The sequence below is a fragment of the Macaca fascicularis genome, chromosome 8 (assembly GCF_037993035.2).
Source record: "Macaca fascicularis isolate 582-1 chromosome 8, T2T-MFA8v1.1".
Classification (NCBI taxonomy): domain Eukaryota; kingdom Metazoa; phylum Chordata; class Mammalia; order Primates; family Cercopithecidae; genus Macaca; species Macaca fascicularis.
In genome coordinates, this window is record NC_088382.1 from 134688570 (window position 1) to 134705587 (window position 17018).

The 17018-nt window shown below is 40.3% G+C and overlaps 1 protein-coding gene and 1 long non-coding RNA gene across 3 annotated transcripts in view; one reads left to right on the forward strand and one right to left on the reverse strand.

Annotated features, from left to right (window-relative positions):
- Positions 1-1160: 1160 nt before the first annotated feature.
- On the forward strand, positions 1161-4483 carry LOC141407464 (uncharacterized). The gene is made up of 2 exons (XR_012416638.1): positions 1161-1271; positions 4372-4483. It is a non-coding gene; the product is annotated as an uncharacterized lncRNA (long non-coding RNA).
- The window catches only part of WASHC5 (WASH complex subunit 5), a 64037-nt gene continuing 48468 nt past the window's right edge, over positions 1450-17018 (reverse strand). For both annotated transcript variants that reach the window (XM_005564056.4, XM_015455165.3), the window contains 6 exons: positions 14770-14873; positions 13806-13935; positions 12212-12308; positions 7210-7363; positions 5782-5869; positions 1450-1859 (listed from right to left, as the gene is read on the reverse strand). In XM_005564056.4, coding sequence (XP_005564113.3) covers positions 1803-1859; positions 5782-5869; positions 7210-7363; positions 12212-12308; positions 13806-13935; positions 14770-14873 — 630 coding nt within the window. In that variant the 3' untranslated portion in view covers positions 1450-1802. The remainder of the gene's footprint in view (positions 1860-5781; positions 5870-7209; positions 7364-12211; positions 12309-13805; positions 13936-14769; positions 14874-17018) is intronic.

The following is a 17018-nucleotide window of genomic DNA, read 5'->3' on the forward strand; positions in this document are numbered from 1 at the left end:
CAAATATCATGAAAGTAAATTGTTACTTCTGAAAGAGCAGTAAAATATAACCTGGCAAATTAAGTTACTACTAGAGATTCTAACAGGGCTAAAATAACTTATAAAGCTTTTACAATAAAAATTTCAATTTTTAAGTTCTTTCAGTTGAGAAAAATACTGGCCAAATCACTAGCAAGCCTTGTTTTAGCAGAGTATATGGTGGACCCATTTGCGTGGTTTCATAAGATTCCCATCTAACTGACCCTAAACTTCTATTTTCTGGTTAAAAACTCACTTTCCCAGATCTGGCCTTTTTAGCAGTTAGCTTTCTTTTCAGAGAACTAAAGATCTCACTTCATGTGGTTATTGTTAACAAGATTACAAATGAAAAAGAACAAGGTATCTTTGAGATATAGATGTTCCCACACACAATCTTTGCAGGTGGTGAGACTTCCAAGCTCCCTACATACCAAGCAACAGTTCACTTAAAATTCTGCCCTGGCCTCGATGCCCTCATGCCCAGGATTAGAGGCTACCCTTGTTCTCCATTGAGACTCCTTGAAAATCCTTTCTACTATGATAGTGAAATAATCAAAGCCTATCAAGTCTTCCCTTCAATATCAGAATTTGAGGCCTTCAGACAAAAGAAATAACATCATAAAATGAGAAAACTGAAGGAACCTGAGAAATCCTTTAGTCCTAATTTTACAGATGATGCCAATGGGCTGGCTTGGGACAAGGTGTAGCTTGTGGCAGAACCAGGACTCAAACTTTGCCTCCTGACTACAAATCAATGCATCTTCCCCCACCACTAGCAAAATGACTGTCAAACAGATTTTGGCTTCTGGGTTTGGTTTGGTTTGGTTTGTTCCTTCCTTTCCAGAGGAGGACATAACCATAGAGATTCAGGGTGGAAACACCATTCTTGCTCTCATCTAAGTTGTTGATGTTCAAGTTGCCACAGTAGGATGGCAGTGATACGGTGTGGCTCTGTGTCTCCACCCATATTCCTTCATATCAGTGTGAGAACAGACTAGCAGGCAGCTTCCTTTTCAGGGTAATTTTCATGCAGAAATGATTTAGGATTTCGAGGGAGTTAAGCTTACGGCAAGGCTATTACCAAAAAGGACTGCGGATAATGACATAGTTATGGGGACTTGGGACAGGACTTAGGTTGCTGAGGAAGATACTGGAAGGAGCAGCTTTGTTAAGAGTCCTACAGAAGGAATGCTGTGGACCCCCAGGGCATCTGGGATTGGAAGAGGATGGTGAGACACCAAGAAACTTCCATGGTACATGACACACATTGTGTGGCCACTCCATTTGCTACTCGTCTGGCTATCACCATGTGCCTGCCAGCTTGTTGGGGGTGAACTAATATATCGAGCAGAGTCATCTCTTACCTTCCAAACAGGGTTTTTTACAGGGTCAATATATAATTTTTGAATCATAAGGAGAGACGACTTTGGGTACTGGCAATACTATTTTACTGAAAATCTGGAGTTGCACAAATAGTTCTTTAGAACATAAAACTAAATGGATTTATACATAACAGTTACAGTCGGCATTTATGAGAGGCAGTACAAAAATGTGTTCTGCTTTTACATGATATAAATTGCATGTAATACCATGATTTAAACACTATCAGTTACATTAACTAATGCCATGAGATATATCTTACTCAGAACGTCTGAAGTTTCCCATAATGGAGAGCAAAAAATGCAGTTATATGAACAACTGAGTTTCTTTTCATTTTCAAATTCATTTTAGTGATGATGGGAAGATCTAAGGACAATCCTTCCATTGAAGAAGTAGGAAAAAAGTTACAGCACTGTTCTGAACTCATCAAAAATGAAATTAGGCACATGTGCTTCAGCAACCTGAAAAATTAAAGAATTAAGTTATTCATGGTGTTATAGTTGAATAAATTGAAAATTTTCACGCAAAAAAGAGAAGGTATCCTTGGAGCAAGGTCAATAACGGAAGAGGAGACTCCCATGGGCGGACAACGCCTTGAAACAGCCCCTTTCTGTTTCTGGTGCCCTCTGGACGACAGTCTCATTTCTTGGCACTGCTAACATTTGAGGGGATGCAGTACAGCTCTCCCGCCTCCAAACGTGAGCTCCTTGGCTCTTAAAGGCACCTTGATCTGCGAGGAATGTTCATGCCTCTGGGAAGTACTGACAAGTACTCAGGTCACCTAACACACTTTATTAACTGATGACCAACAAAGGAAAACCAGGATGGCTGGCAAGTGACAGGAATGGAGAGGTAGAGGAGGGCAGGAATGAGAATGAGAAACCAAGACCAGAAGGGGAAGAGCAGGAAGGCCTCAGAGGCATACGTTCCTGAACTGTTCTTAGGCAAAGCCCTGAGAAGAAGAAATTGGGCTGAGTTGGGTAGAATGTAGAGGTAGGTGATCTCCAAGTGCTGGAGATGAGTATTTTTTAGAAGCAGTGTTTAATTTTTTTTCTGATCAAAAAGGTATCGCCTGCTAATGAGAGGAAATTTTGCAAATGCAGAAGACTATAAAAATTAATTTTACAGGGGGTGGGGGGCAAGGGGAGGGAGAGTATTAGTATAAATACCTAATACATGCGGGGCTTAAAAGCTAGGCTGGGTGTGGTGGCTCATGCCTGTAATCCCGGCACTTTGGGAGGCTAAGGTAGGCAGATCACGAGGTCAGGAGTTCAAGACCAACCTGACCAGCGTGGAGAAACCCCATCTCTAGTGAAAATAAAAAAATTAGCCGGGCATGGTGGCACATGCCTATAATCTCAGCTACTCAGGAGGCTGAGGCAGAATAATTGCTTGAACCAGGGAGGTGGAGGTTGCAATGAGACGAGATCTCGCCACTGCACTCCAGCCTGGGTGACAGATGGCACATGTATAATACCTATGTAACAAACCTGCACGTTCCACACGTGTAGCCCAGAGCTTAAAATTTAAAAACATTTTAAAATCTTAATCTCTTAGAGAAAATAAAAACTGGTAACTTTTGTATTGAATTCTTCCAGTTTACTTACACACACACATATACACACTCAAAATTAGGATCATATAGTATTGTGTCCTTCTTTACCTCTGCTAAATCTTATATTATGAACATCCTTGTGCACATATCTTGGTGAACTTTTGCACATATATCCAGCAGGTAAAATTCCTAACAGTGGAATTGCTGGGATCACGGTAAGTATATTACAAATGTTTTTTAAAATAGATAAAGCTAAATTGCCCTCCTCAAAGGCTGTTATTTTACATTCCAGTTAACAGCACTGAGGAGTCCCATTTCTCCAAATGCTTCCGAATAATGGGGGCCCAACATTTCACTTTTCACCAACCTGATAAGTGGAAATAGTAATTTTCCTTTTCTTTGGATCTTTGTCCCTTGAATCCAAAGGTCTGTCATTTCTATTTCTTTTCTTGAAAACTGCCTATTAATATCCTTTGCCCTTCCCCTGCTTTTTTTCTATAGGCGTGGACATCTTTTTCTTACTGAACTTGAAGATTTGAAGAGCACACTATAAATCAAGGAAACTCGTCCTTTGTTAGTATTTCCTCTTTTGTTTTTTAATAAGAGACACTGACACAGAATTGTTTACATTCAGCATTTATAAAAAATCAAATCTCTAAATCTGTTTCTTAAGTTTCTTCTTTTGGTTTTATGTTTAGGAAGTTCTGAGAGCTGATACATATTTGCCTAATTTTTCAGCTAATTTATTTGTTTCATATTTCACACTAACTCTTTATCTGTAATTAATTTTGATAACACAGAAGATGTAAAGGGGATGAAGCTGCTATTTTTTAACTGTGTGAACTTGCATCTATGGACTAATATTCCCTTTCGCCCTTAATTTGAGATGCTACTTTTCCTCAAGTACCATTGTATGCACATGGTTTGTTTCTACGCTACATATTCTTGTGTTCATTGTTCCTTCTATTGAGTTGCATATCAGTACCATCCTATTTTGGTTTCTATAGTTTTATAATGTCTTAATACTTGATATGTTTTAATATCTTTTTTTTAAAAAAGTACTTGCTTAAGTTCTATGACATTTTAAAAAGTATATTTTTTGAAGTTAAAAAAGTACCTGAAATCTCAATTGTAACTGCAGTAAACTTATAAACTAGAAAGAACTGTTATCTCTGTAATATTCAAGGACCCTCATTCAGAAATACGGACTTTCAAATTTTATATTTTAAAGTTTTATAGTTTTTTAATAAAGTGCTCTTTCATATTTCTTGTAGAGGTTATTCTTAGCTATGTTATTTCCCTGTTATTTCTGTGAATAGGTCCTTTTTCACACTGTATTTTTTGATTGATTAGTGTATTTATTTCATACATTTATTCTGTAGCCAGGTTGTTTTCTGATCTCTGTATTATTTTAACAGTTTTTCACATGATTCTATTGGGTATTCAAGGAAGACAGTTATCCAGCAATCCCAGTACTGGGTAACTACCCAGAGGAAAAGAAGTCATTATTCAAAAGAGATACCTGCACATGCATGTTTACAGCAGTACAATTTACAATTGCAAAATCGTAGAACCAACCCAAATGCCCATCAATCAACGAGTGGATAAAGAAATTGTGGTATATACATACGAAGGAATACTACGCAGCCATAAAATGAATTAACAGCATTTGCAGTGACCTGGATGAGACTGGAGATTATTCTTACAAGTGAAGTAACTCGGGAATGGAAAACCAAACATCGTATGTTCTCACTGATATGTGAGAGCTAAGCTATGAGGATGCAAAGGCATAAGAATGATACAATGGACTTTGGGGATTTGGGGGCAAGAATGGGAGGGGGGTGAGGGATAAAAGACTACAAATATGGAGCAGTGGATACTGCTCAGGTGATGGGTGCATCAAAATCTCACAAGTCACCACTAAAGAACCTACTCATGTAACCAAATACCACCTGTATCCCAAGAACTTATGGAAAAATAAAAAGGGAAGACAATTAATCTCAAATAATACAGAGTTTGTCTTCTTTCCAATATGCATTTTATTTTCATTTCATTTCTTATTGTCTTGCACCTGTATAACAAAAGTAGTTGCAAGAGTCTGTATAGCTGTCATGACACTGTGGCGGTCCTGGCTTTAATGGAAATGCCACTAACATTTCACTATTACGTACCGACACTGCTAGTTAATTTTAAAAGTTCATCTTTGGTTTGTGTTGTAAGAAAGTATATTTGAATACTAACCTACTAATTTCTAAAAATCAAAGGATTTTTAGTATCTATTGAAAGTCTTTTATTTTTCAATATCGAGCTGTCCACTTTGAGCTAAAACTTAACAAAGTGGAATTACTAGTGAGAAAGGGAGAGGAAAGAATGTCTCAGTAGGTGAAAAGTAGTCTGTCATTTTTGGAAACAGTGCTCATATCTACATTTAGTTGTGGCATGCACTTAACTGTACTTGCTGTGGGAACCAGGTCAGTGGAGAGAGAAAGAACAAACCACCATGATTATTTCTTTCCTCTGGCCACTTAAGGAATTGTCTCCTGGCTTGCCCATTTCACTTAACTCCTGAACCAGGTGAGTTGCTGACAGGAGTACATGGTGGAGAGGAAGAAGAGGTGGGAGGGGCATTGTGTTAAACTCTGCAAGGCACTTCCCACGGTGGAAAAGGCAGGGACATTTCAGAGCTGGTGGCAGAGCAGTGGAGAGGCGCAGAGGCATCTGCTGTGAATGACCTACTGGACTTCACTCCTGATGAGTCCAGGGCCACTATTATTAGCATCTTTTTACAACTCGGTCATTAATGTTGTTCTTTACTATCTATCACTTACCCTCCTGGGTAGCTTTGTGTACCGAACATAATCCTCCAGGAACAGAAGGGCTCCTACAACATCTGTAGGAATTTCAGGTATCTTCTGGCTATAATAGAGAACAGTTTAGATCAATTAACTGCTTTGCACATCGTAAGTCCTTGGTCAGAATCCTGAAAGACTAAATTACCAACAGATTACCTAATGAAGTCAAAGATGAACAAAAACATTGAGCATGCTCTTGGTTCCTGTCAAGTTGTCACCTTGCTCACATCTTTTCAGGGGCCTACCCTATAGGGTAAATGTGAGCTTCTCTATATCGTTTCCATGGGCACCTACAACACGATCCCTGCTATCTGTTCAGACTCATCTCCCTCTGTTGACATGATTCAACACCTAGCAGGTCCCACACTTTTTTAGGAGTCAGTAGTGTTTTGTGTGCACTTAGAAGATCGCTTTGGTTTGCTTTATTTTTTTTTGAGATGAAGTCTTGCTCTGTCACCCAGGCTGGAGTGCAATGGTGCGATCTTGGCTCACTGCAATCTCTAAGGCCTTCGGGGTTGAAGTGATTCTCCTGCCTCAGCCTCCTGAGTAGCTGGGATTACAGGTGGCCACCACCATGCCTGGCTAATTTTTGTGTTTTTTTTTTTTTAGTAGAGATGGGGTTTCACCAGGTTGGCCAGGCTGGTCTTGAACTCCTGACCTCAAGTAATCTGCCCGCCTCGGCCTCCCAAAGTGCTGGGATTACAGGCTTGAGCCACACCATGCCCAGCCGCTTTGATTTGTTTTTTACATTATAGTGGCAAAAATGACCAAGCAGACATGACAGCAAAGGTTATTTAGCCAGGCTGACGCTTTAGGATAGAGAGGAGGCGGCGCAGGACCCAGCATCTCATGGAAATAACTTTTTTTCTTTATCCCAGAAAACCCACATTTAGGGGCAGGGGAAAAGAACTGGCAGGAATTAAAGCTTTATAAGCACCGTATCAAATAGCAACTCCTGTGAAATCTGCTTCTCTACACGCAGACACTGCCCAGGCTTTGACACACTGACATGTTCTCTGACTCCCACTGAAGTGAGTGGAATCATCTCTTGGCAGTGGTCCGGCAGGAGTGCAGGGGCTTGCCGAGATCGAAGAGCTGCATCCAAGAGTGCAGAGGAACACGGCTGCACTTTCTTCCCCATGGTAATTACTAATCACGGTCCTGAGTCACTCCTGGAAAATCACTGTGAGTAGACCTGACGGAGTTCCCCTGGCAGGGTGACTAAGGATGGGCACACCCGTCATTGCTCTAAACAAGGAGGTGTGCCCTGACTTGCTTTATAGACAAGGGTGAGCAACCAGTTCCCATCTCTATTAGGGCGATAAGAACAGGAATTTGGCAATACGAGGTTTGGGTTAGGTTTTGTGACAAGAAGTCCATGTAGTCCTGGTTGGTCTTCTGTACCTTGTACACTGCTCCACCGTGGAGCAGATAAACTGGCCGATCAGCGCCAGGAACTGCTCGGTGTACCGGGAATGGAACTGCTTCAGCAGAGTGAGCAGTCCCAGGACAAGTGGCGGCCAATCAACTGGGTCGGTCGGTTTTCGGCAGACCATTCCTGAAAGGGGACAAGTTGCAACACCGCGTGAAGTACCTGCCTTCGGCAACACTCATTAAATATTAACGCTGTGAAGGTCAAAATGTTTGGGGCCCATATACTCTCTGGCAGATGATATTTTAGAGGGAATGACAATTCTGGGCCATAATTTGAATTAGCCACAGGATTGGTGGGATATTCCAGCAGTCTGAAGGATTCAAAACCAATAAAACAGTTACTAAATTTTGTAATTATCATTACTGGTTCTTTTGAATTACTCAATTAACATGCATTATTGTAGCAATTTTTAAAGATATAGGTAAATGTAAATGAGAAAAAAAAATCACTACAACTGTCTTCTGTTAACGGCAGCATGACACACTAGATAACCCTGAACTGCTATCTTAAGAGAAAAGCTGGATAAAATATTTTTAGAATACCTTTAAACAAATGTTGAGTATTATATATAAAGAATCTGCAGAAATCAAGACAGTGGAAGAAGGACATTTATGAAGTGAATGAGTACCAAACCTGGCCTTTACACTAAAGATTTTTTTAAAAATTGGAGATGGGGTCTTGCTATGTTGCCCAGGCTGGAGTGCAATGGCTATTCACAGGTGCAATCATAGCACATTACAGCCTTGAATTCCAGGGCTCAAGCTGGGACTACAGGTGTGTACCACTGCACCTGCCTCTACACTAAAGATTTCTGCCAAAATGTGGAAACTCTGACCTCTGCCTGGATGGCTGCATGGGAAACCAGAGACGAGATTAGAGTCTTCAGAAAGAAACACAATGTTGAAAAAGAACAATGTCGGAAGGCTTAGGTTGCCTGATTTCAAGCTCTCTGTACGGTTTCAATAATCAAGACACTATGGTGTAAGAACAGACAAATAGATCATTGGAACAGAATAGAGTCTAGAGACAGTCCCACCCTTACATGAGTAATTGAATAACCACAAATAAACCAAATAATAAAAAAAGATAAATCTTTCAACAAATGGTACTGAAACTGGATAGCCTTATGGGGGAACAATAAATCTTGACCCCTACCTCACACTGTACACAAAAAACAATTAGAGATGAACGACTGGCCTCAATGTAAAAGGGAAGACTACAGAACTTTCAGAAAAAATATTGAAGACATCTCTGTGACCTTGGAGAAGGCAGATATTTCTTTTTTTTTTTTTTTTTTTTTTTCAGACGGAGTCTCACTATGCCACCTAGGCTGGAGTGCAGTGGCGCAATCTTGGCTCACTGCAACCTCTGCCTCCCAGGTTCTAGAAATTCTCCTGCCTCAGCCTCCCAAGTAGCTGAGATTACAGGCATGTGGTACCACGTCTGGCTAATTTTTATATTTTTAGTAGAGACAGGTGTTTCACTATGTTGACCAGGCTGGTCTCAAACTCCTAACCCCAGGTGATCCTCTTGTCTTGGCCTCCCAAAGTGCTGGGATTACAGGCGTGAGCCACTGTGCCTGGCCTGGCAGAGATTTCTTAGACAAGACACGAGGAGTAATTATAAAGGAAAAAAATGGATAAATTGGACACCATCAACAGTAAAAACTTCTGCTCACTAAAGTTACCTGTAGAGAAATACATGGATAAGCCACAATTTGTGAAAAAATATTCTCAAAACATATATCTAATAAAGAACTTGTATCCATAATATATATATAACTCCTACAAGTCTGTAATAAAAATGCAAACAATTTAAAAATGAGCAAACGACTAGAACGGGCACTTCACAGAGAAGGATATAAGGAATGGCCAATAAGCCCAAGAAAAAGTGCTCAAATCACTAATCATCAGGGAAAGGCAAATTAAAGCTGCAACAAGACACTAGCACTTTGGGAGGCCGAGGTGGGTGGAACACTTGAGGCCAGGAGTTTGAGACCAGCCTGGCCAACATGGTGAAACCTGTCTCTACTAAAAATACAAAAATTACTCGAGCATGGTGATTCATGCTTGTAACCTGTAATTCTAGCTACGCAGATGGCTGAGGCAGAACTGCTTGAACTCGGGAGGTGGAGGCTGCAGTGAGCTGAGATTACGCTAGATTACGCTACTGCATTCCAGCCGGGGTGACAGAGTGAGACTCTGTTTCAAAAAGAAAAAAAAAAAAAAAGAAAAAGAAGAAGAAGAAGAATGGCTAAAATGAAAACGACTGATGCCACCAAATAATGGTGAAGATGTGGAGTACACATATACTCACTCTTGGTGAGAGTGAAACTGGCACAACCACTTTGGACAAAGGGCTGGCAGTTTCTTATCAAGTTAACTGGTTAGACAGACCCTCAGATCCCATATATGGGTTCTTGTGAAGACTGGGAAATCTCTTCCCCAAACCAGAGAAGCCTGAACAAGTGATCCTGAATAACCTAACCTTGGCCTTGGCAATTCAGAACATGGAGGAATAATCCTAACAGGACTCAGTATGGAGAAATAATCCTTTCCAGGTGGAAAGCAAGAGTGAATGTTAACAACAAACACTTCTACAACTAGCTCTAGTTGTTGTAGAAGCTTCTTTCTTCAAACACAGACCAAGCCAGGTATGCATTTCATAGGTCAATCTTGAGAACAGGGTTTACAAGGTTAAATAAATGTTTTTTGGATATACAGGTTCAAGGCTCAACAGTTTCAATAATCAAGACATTACTGACATAAGAAAAGACAAATACATCAATGGAACAGAATAGAGAGTCTAGAGACAGTCCCATCCTTATATGAGCAACTGAATATCCACAAAGATACCAAACAATTGTTCCTTCCTCAGTCCTACTGTAATTTAGTTCCTGCATTTACACATCAGTCTTATTGATGAGAAGAATTACAGTCAGTTATAAATACTATATTTCTAGGATCCATAAAGATTTTGTTGTGTCATGTTTTGTTTTAAGATCTGGGAATTCCAGGGACAATGATATTTTCCATAAGTAGCTTTACAATCAAGGTGCCAGGCCCTAATCATATACACAATGAAAAAAAATATGAGAATGAGAAGTCAACAAAAAGTTATTATTTAATGAAAAGAAGACTCTTTCTGCACTGACAGTTCATTATCAAGAATCATCTATTCCTATTGAATACTAACATAGGGAGAACAGAGACAGAACCTGAATCTCTGAATCTTCAGATGAACCTTTACATTACGCTTGGGATGGCCCTTTAAATTGATTTTGACCAATATATAGAAAGGGACTCAGTACCTGTTGGGCACTCAGTTTGCGGGTAACTTGGCCACAGTCACATAGGTGATAAGCAGTGAAGCCAGATTTCAAACACACATGGGTTCCCTCCCTCCTACAGCAAGTACTATTGAGGAGATCATGCTCTACCTTCTGTGACAACCACTGACACTGTCATGGATATAGTGTCTAGAATCAATGATTACTTTTGAATGAGAGAATAAAGACATTAAAGAGATTCCACATTTTCATCCTAAAAAAGCTTATGAAATAGGAAAGTACTGTAAGGAAGAAATATATTTAGAAATCTCTAGTTAAGAAAAAATGATTACATTTGTAGAAATGATCTTATAATGCTTTTAAAGTAAACTAAAATCTATAGTGGATTTTTTAAAATGTCATTTAGTTGCATATAAAGTTTGAAGGCAGAGGAAACACTTGGGTATCTATTATATAACTACAAAAATATTCTGACCAATGACAAAAATAAATTAGGGTTATATTCCTGGAAAGAACAGACATATTGAAAGGCTTTGGTGTCTTGTTTGTACTGAATATTCTGACATACAATCATACATAAAATATTAGATGTTCATGTATAAATATTAGTCTTATCTCCTTAACTATATTGTTACTTTTCCCATCGTGGTCCCAGATACACAGCTGGCACATGAATCTTGTTGAAAGAACAGAACATCAACCAAAATAAGTCTCTTTCACACCACAATTAGCTACCTAAACATTAAAGAAGAGAATCAAAACAAAGGTCCCTCACATTCTACAAGCTGGACAGTGAATCCTTACTGAGGTGGACCATACTTGGTTGATTTTTAAATCCACTGTCTAGGGCCGGGCACGGTGGTTCACGCCTGTAATCCCAGCCCTTTAGGAGGCCAAGGCAGGTGGATCGCTTGAGCCCAGGAGTTTGAAATCAGTCTGGGTAACACGGCAAAACCCTGTCGCCACAAAAAATTAGCTGGGCATGGCGGTATGCGCCTATAGTCCCAGCTACTCAGGAGGCTGAGGTGGGAGGATTCTTGAGCACGAGAGGTCAAGGCTGTAGTGAGCTGAGATTGTGCCACTGTACTTCCATCTGAGTGACTGAGTGAGACCTTGTCTCAAAAATAAAATAAAATAAATAAATAAGTGTACTTAAAAAAGAGTAAATAAATCTGATCGGGTGTGGTGGCTCACGCCTGTAATCCCAGCACTTAGTAGGCCGAGGTAGGCGGATCACCTAAGGTCAGGAGTTTGAGACCAGCCTGGTTAACATGGTGAAACCCTGTCTCTATTAAAACTACAAAAATATTAGACAGGCGTGGTAGTATGTGCCTGTAATCCCAGCTACTTGGGAGCCTGAGGCAGGAGAATCACTTGAACCTGGGAGGCAGAGGCTGCAGTGAGCCGAGACCATCTCTCTAGCCTGGGCGAGAAGAACAAAACTCCGTCTCAAAAAAATAAAATAAAAATAAAAATAAAAATAAATAAATCCACTGTCTACAGTTCATAAAAAGGCATTGTATTTCAGAGGCATAAAGACTTGAATTTCTTAAACATGAATTTAACTAAGAAAAGATCTGATATCTGACATATTGAAAGGCATGTCCATACAAAGAGCTATTTAGTGAGATGCTAATCTGTTGGTATTGTTACTCGCTGCAAATAACAAATGTCATACGTACCTAGATTTTTGTTGTACTGAAGTTTTGGCAACTGAGCGATCAAAAATAGAAAGTTGACAATTGGAAAATAGGGTAAGCGCTTTGTTGTTATGTATATCTGGAAAGAGAAAAGGTAAGAAAAATGGATGGTTAATTCACATTGCACAATATCACAGATCAGGTTTCCAAATGAAAATCTTCCATTTTACTTCAGTTTGCTCTTTGGCCTTCCTGAAATGTGGATGGTTCCATTAATTTGCTGCCTTCAGAGTTGTATTTAACACACCTGGCCCTGCCCACATAAATACCTACATCATCATTTGCCCTTCTGGAAAGAAAATGATTTTGCTTAGAATGACTTTCCCCCTGAATCCTGTTAATGTCATTAATAAAGGGCGGGAGGAATGAGTGATGAGCAAGAATGGGAGGGGAAGGCAAAATGAAGAGCAGTTGAGGCAGAGCTGGAGGGGAATATAGGGGGAGTGTGGGAGGGAGAAGAGGGAGAGAGGGAAAGATGGAAGAAGGAGAGGAGGAGCAGGGAGAGTAGAGGGAAAAGATCCATGTAGCAGCGACTGGTAGTATCTAAGTAGAAAGAGAGCAAAGTTCTTGTCATTTGCTGTCCCCTAGGCAATGTCAAAGAGCAGTCTCCCAGTTGTCACGGCAGAAACTATAGTCAGGGCATACACGGCTGGGTCCAGACTCCCAGCTGGCCGATTCCACAGGAGACAGGGTAGCACACGGGTCAGAAGCACAGGCTCTGGTCAGACTGCCTGGCTCCTCCACTTGCTAGCTAGCCTCTCTGAGCCTCGGGTTCCTCAACTCATAATTTCATAGGGCTTGTTGTGAGATGAAGTGAGATAATCCACCATCAGGGTTAAGACAGTGCACTTGTTACGCAGTAAATATTCAAGATGTTAGCTACTATTCAGGTCTATCATCTTTTATCCAAAACACAAGGGATAATACAGATTTCAGAATTTCAAATTTTATAGATTTTAGAAAGACAATATAGGGGCTAGGGTAATGCGCTATAATCAAAGTCATTAATGCACTATAATCAAAGTCTGCATCAAAATATATGAATGTTTATAGTAAGGAGGATAAATAACTAGTATAAACAGCCTTATGTCAGCTCAGGACAGATTTTGCCATGCAGAGAGACCGGGCACTGTTATGAAAAAACTTTCAGTTCTTAGAGGTTTTCTGAGCTCACAACTGCAGAAAAGAGTTTGTAGCTCCTGTGATGACTGGGATTACCGTCAGCCACAAGGGGAAGCATCTTTGGCAAGACAGATCAATGCTACCATTTTGGGTTTGTTGGGCCTTGATGACTGAACTGCAAACCCCAGTGAAACCCAAAACTCATCTCTTACACGGATGCAGCACTTTCCCCTTTGTCATGAGCTTTCACCAGCGCTATAGCACTTGATTCTCCCAGACCCGAGCCAGGCAGGGAAAGTATGATGATTGCTTAGAAAGGGCAGGGAACTGAATGGAATGAAGGTTCTGGGGTCTGAACCCAGGTTCCTCTGGTATTTCTGCACAGTAATCTGTTACCTGGGCCAAATACCATTCTGTACCCCAACCCCCGCCATTATATATTTTAATTATTCACCTTATTCAGTGGGTTGTGAATGCCAGCTGCCTCCAGATAGGCTGTGATTTCATATAAAAGTGTGTTATCTTCTTTGGGATAAGGAAGTGAAGGGTCCTGATAGTGGGCTTCAATGTCTGCTAGGAGAGCCCTAAACGAAGAAAAACCCCGGAGATAAACATTAGGGATTAAATGAGTTTATACAAGAGTTAATACAGGCCAGTGACGTAATCTTTTCAAGCCTCAGTTTCCTCATTTGTAAAATGAGAGCTTGATCCTGCTAATTCTCAATCCATGCCTGTGATTGATTTTAAGTGGAAAATTTGACCTAGAATTACTTTATCTTTTGGAATCAACCTCAATCAAATGCATTCACCGTTCAAATCATCATATATTGACTGAATTGTTCTTAATATCTGCTTTGTCAAAAGCACTGACTTGGTGAGTGAGAAGCAGGGATTTATCTGTAAGTAGGCAGCCTCAAACCACAGCAGGTTGCTGGTGAGGCGGAGGATATGAGTTCCCTCTGGGACAGACCTCCATAACCACTCTTGGTAATCAACACACTTCCAACTGCCCTCTGGATGATGAGCAATCAGCCCTGTAAAAAGCCAGTTGTGGATTTCGGTAATAATTGCTTTCTAAAACCTGTGCAAGTATCTAGCAGTGTCTGGTGTGTCTCTTACTTGCTCTCTCTAATGAATTCATTTATTCAGCTGACACGTATTGAATCATGTGATCAGTACATGCCAGATGAATACATGAATCCATTAGAGAAAGTGAGTGAGAGACAGAGATAAACGGAGGGACAATATTGAGAAAAGAGACTCCTGAAGACAGATTTGATTATCTGTGGCAAGGAAGCCTATAAATTCAGACCTCCCACCCCAAAATAACTTAAGACAGTAAGAATTGAAGAAACTGGGGCGCTTAGATGATAAACAATCCAAGCCCATGGATGGCTGTTTCAAACCCTGGCACTTACTTATTGAGATTCTCCAGAGCAGCTGCCAGATGTTTAGAGTCAAACCGACAAGAATAATTTAATTCATTGGCAATCTGTTGTCTCAGAATCTGCATCTGTCCAACCTGTGCACAAGCAAGAGAGAACAAGTAGTGCATTCAAGCATTTTGGAGTGACAGTGAGGAGGTAAACACAAAGACGACAATTCTTCACTAGGCCTTCACAACACTCCACAGGAAAAAAAATAAGGATTTCCTGAACTGATCTAAGACCAGAACTGGACCTAATGCAGCACCAGAGGCCCTTCAAGGAATGTCTGGATGGACTCCCAACCCCAACCTAAAAACACCCCAAAGTCTATGCAGAGTGGTCTATTAATGTTCAGTTGTTCATGTATCAAAGGTATCTTTTTTGATGCTGTATTTTTAACCTTTTGGAATAAGTGCTCCACAGTTAGTAGCTGCTGTGAGAAGTCTTACTTCCTTCCTTTTATTTACCCTGAATGGAACTTTCTCAAGTCCTAGGAATGCCATTTCACACTAGTGTTCTCAAATTGGGTGAATATTAAGTCTGTCCAGGCCACCCAGGATTATAGGTTCAATAATTATCTGGATTACAAAATAATCTACATAAAATCTATCATGAAAATTTTAACGATAGCCCCTTAATCCATGGTTCTTAAGTTTTTGTGTGTGTCTGACATGGTTTGGCTGTATCCGCACCCAAATCTCATCTCAAATCGTAGTTCCCATAATCTCCAAGTGTCGTGGGAGGGACCCAGTGGAAGGTAATTGAATTATAGGGGTGGTTGCCTCCACACTGTTCTCGTAATCGTGGGTGAGTTCTCACAAGATCTGATGGTTTTACAAGGGGCTTTTCTCCTTTTGCTTATACTTCTCTTTCCTGTTGCCATAAGGACATGTTCGCTTCCACTTCCACCATGGTTGTAAGTTTCCTGAGGCCTCTACAGCCATGCTGAACTGTGAGTCAATTAAACTTCTTTCCTTTATAAATTACCCAGTCTTGAGTATGTCTTTATTATGTGAGAATTGACTAATACAGCCTTGGATCCCTTTGGGAATCTCGTGAAGCCTATGGACACCATTTCAGAATAATGTTTTTGAATGTACAAAACAAAACATAGAGGGGAACAGTGGAAGCCAGTTGTAATGAAATATAATTAACCATTCAAAGAACAATCTGTGATACAGAGTTATGCTAGGATGGTGGATTAACTATGGTAATTTAAAGTAGCTATGAGCATAAACGATATTTGGAGATTATCTACAATGGTTGGATGATAGGAAGTGATCTTTGGGTCAGGCTTGAGAGAGAGCAGTTTGCCCCCATAATGTTGTCTGCATCAGAAGGTCAATAGCATATTCTAACTTTTTCTGCCTATAAATGTCTTCTTTTCTACTCTAGACAAAGTATTCCTAAAAGACTGGCAAAGGGGAGTGAGGGAGGTGGGGATAGGAGAGAAGCCAGTATTATAATGCAAGCAGCAATAAGGTGGAAATCAACACATTTCCTCTGAGTTGCTGGGTGCAGAGAAGAGTTAAGGAAAAGACAGTGGCTCACGCCTGCAATCCCAGCACTTTGGGAGGCCAAGGCAGGCTGATTGCTTGAGGCTAGAAGTTTGAGACCAAGCCTGGCCAAAATGGTGAAACTCTCTATGAAAAACAAAAAAATTAGCTGGGTGTCGTGGTGGACACCTGTAATCCCAGCTGCTTGGGAGGCTGAGTCATGAGAAACACTTGAACCCAGGAGGTAGAGGTTGCAGTGAGCCAAGATTGCGCCACTGCACTCTAGCCCGGGAGATGGAGCGAGGCTGTCTCAAAAAAAAAAAAAAAAAAGAAAAAGAAAAAGAAAAAGAGAAAGAGGGTGGCCTTCTCTAAGAGTGAACAAAAGTTACTTGGCTAAATGGAGCTTGTAATGGTCAAAAGTGTTAAATGACCTCAGATGTATTATTTTTGACCACTATTCATTCAAGACTATTATTCTATTTACGTGAAACACGTCAATCCAAAAATGCTATTTATAAATAGTAAGTCTTTTAATTTATAGAGTAGCATTATTTAAAAATTAGAATGCAACAAAGCCAAGAAAATAGTAGGTCCTTTCAGGCCATGTAAAAATGTCCCTGAAACCCTGTATCTGGCCCATATAATTCTTTACATAATTTTCCATGTCTAGTATACTGTGTGCCAAGGATCCTCTTGAAAATATCAATCTAGAACTGGAAAAAGAAATAAAGTCAGTTTATTTCT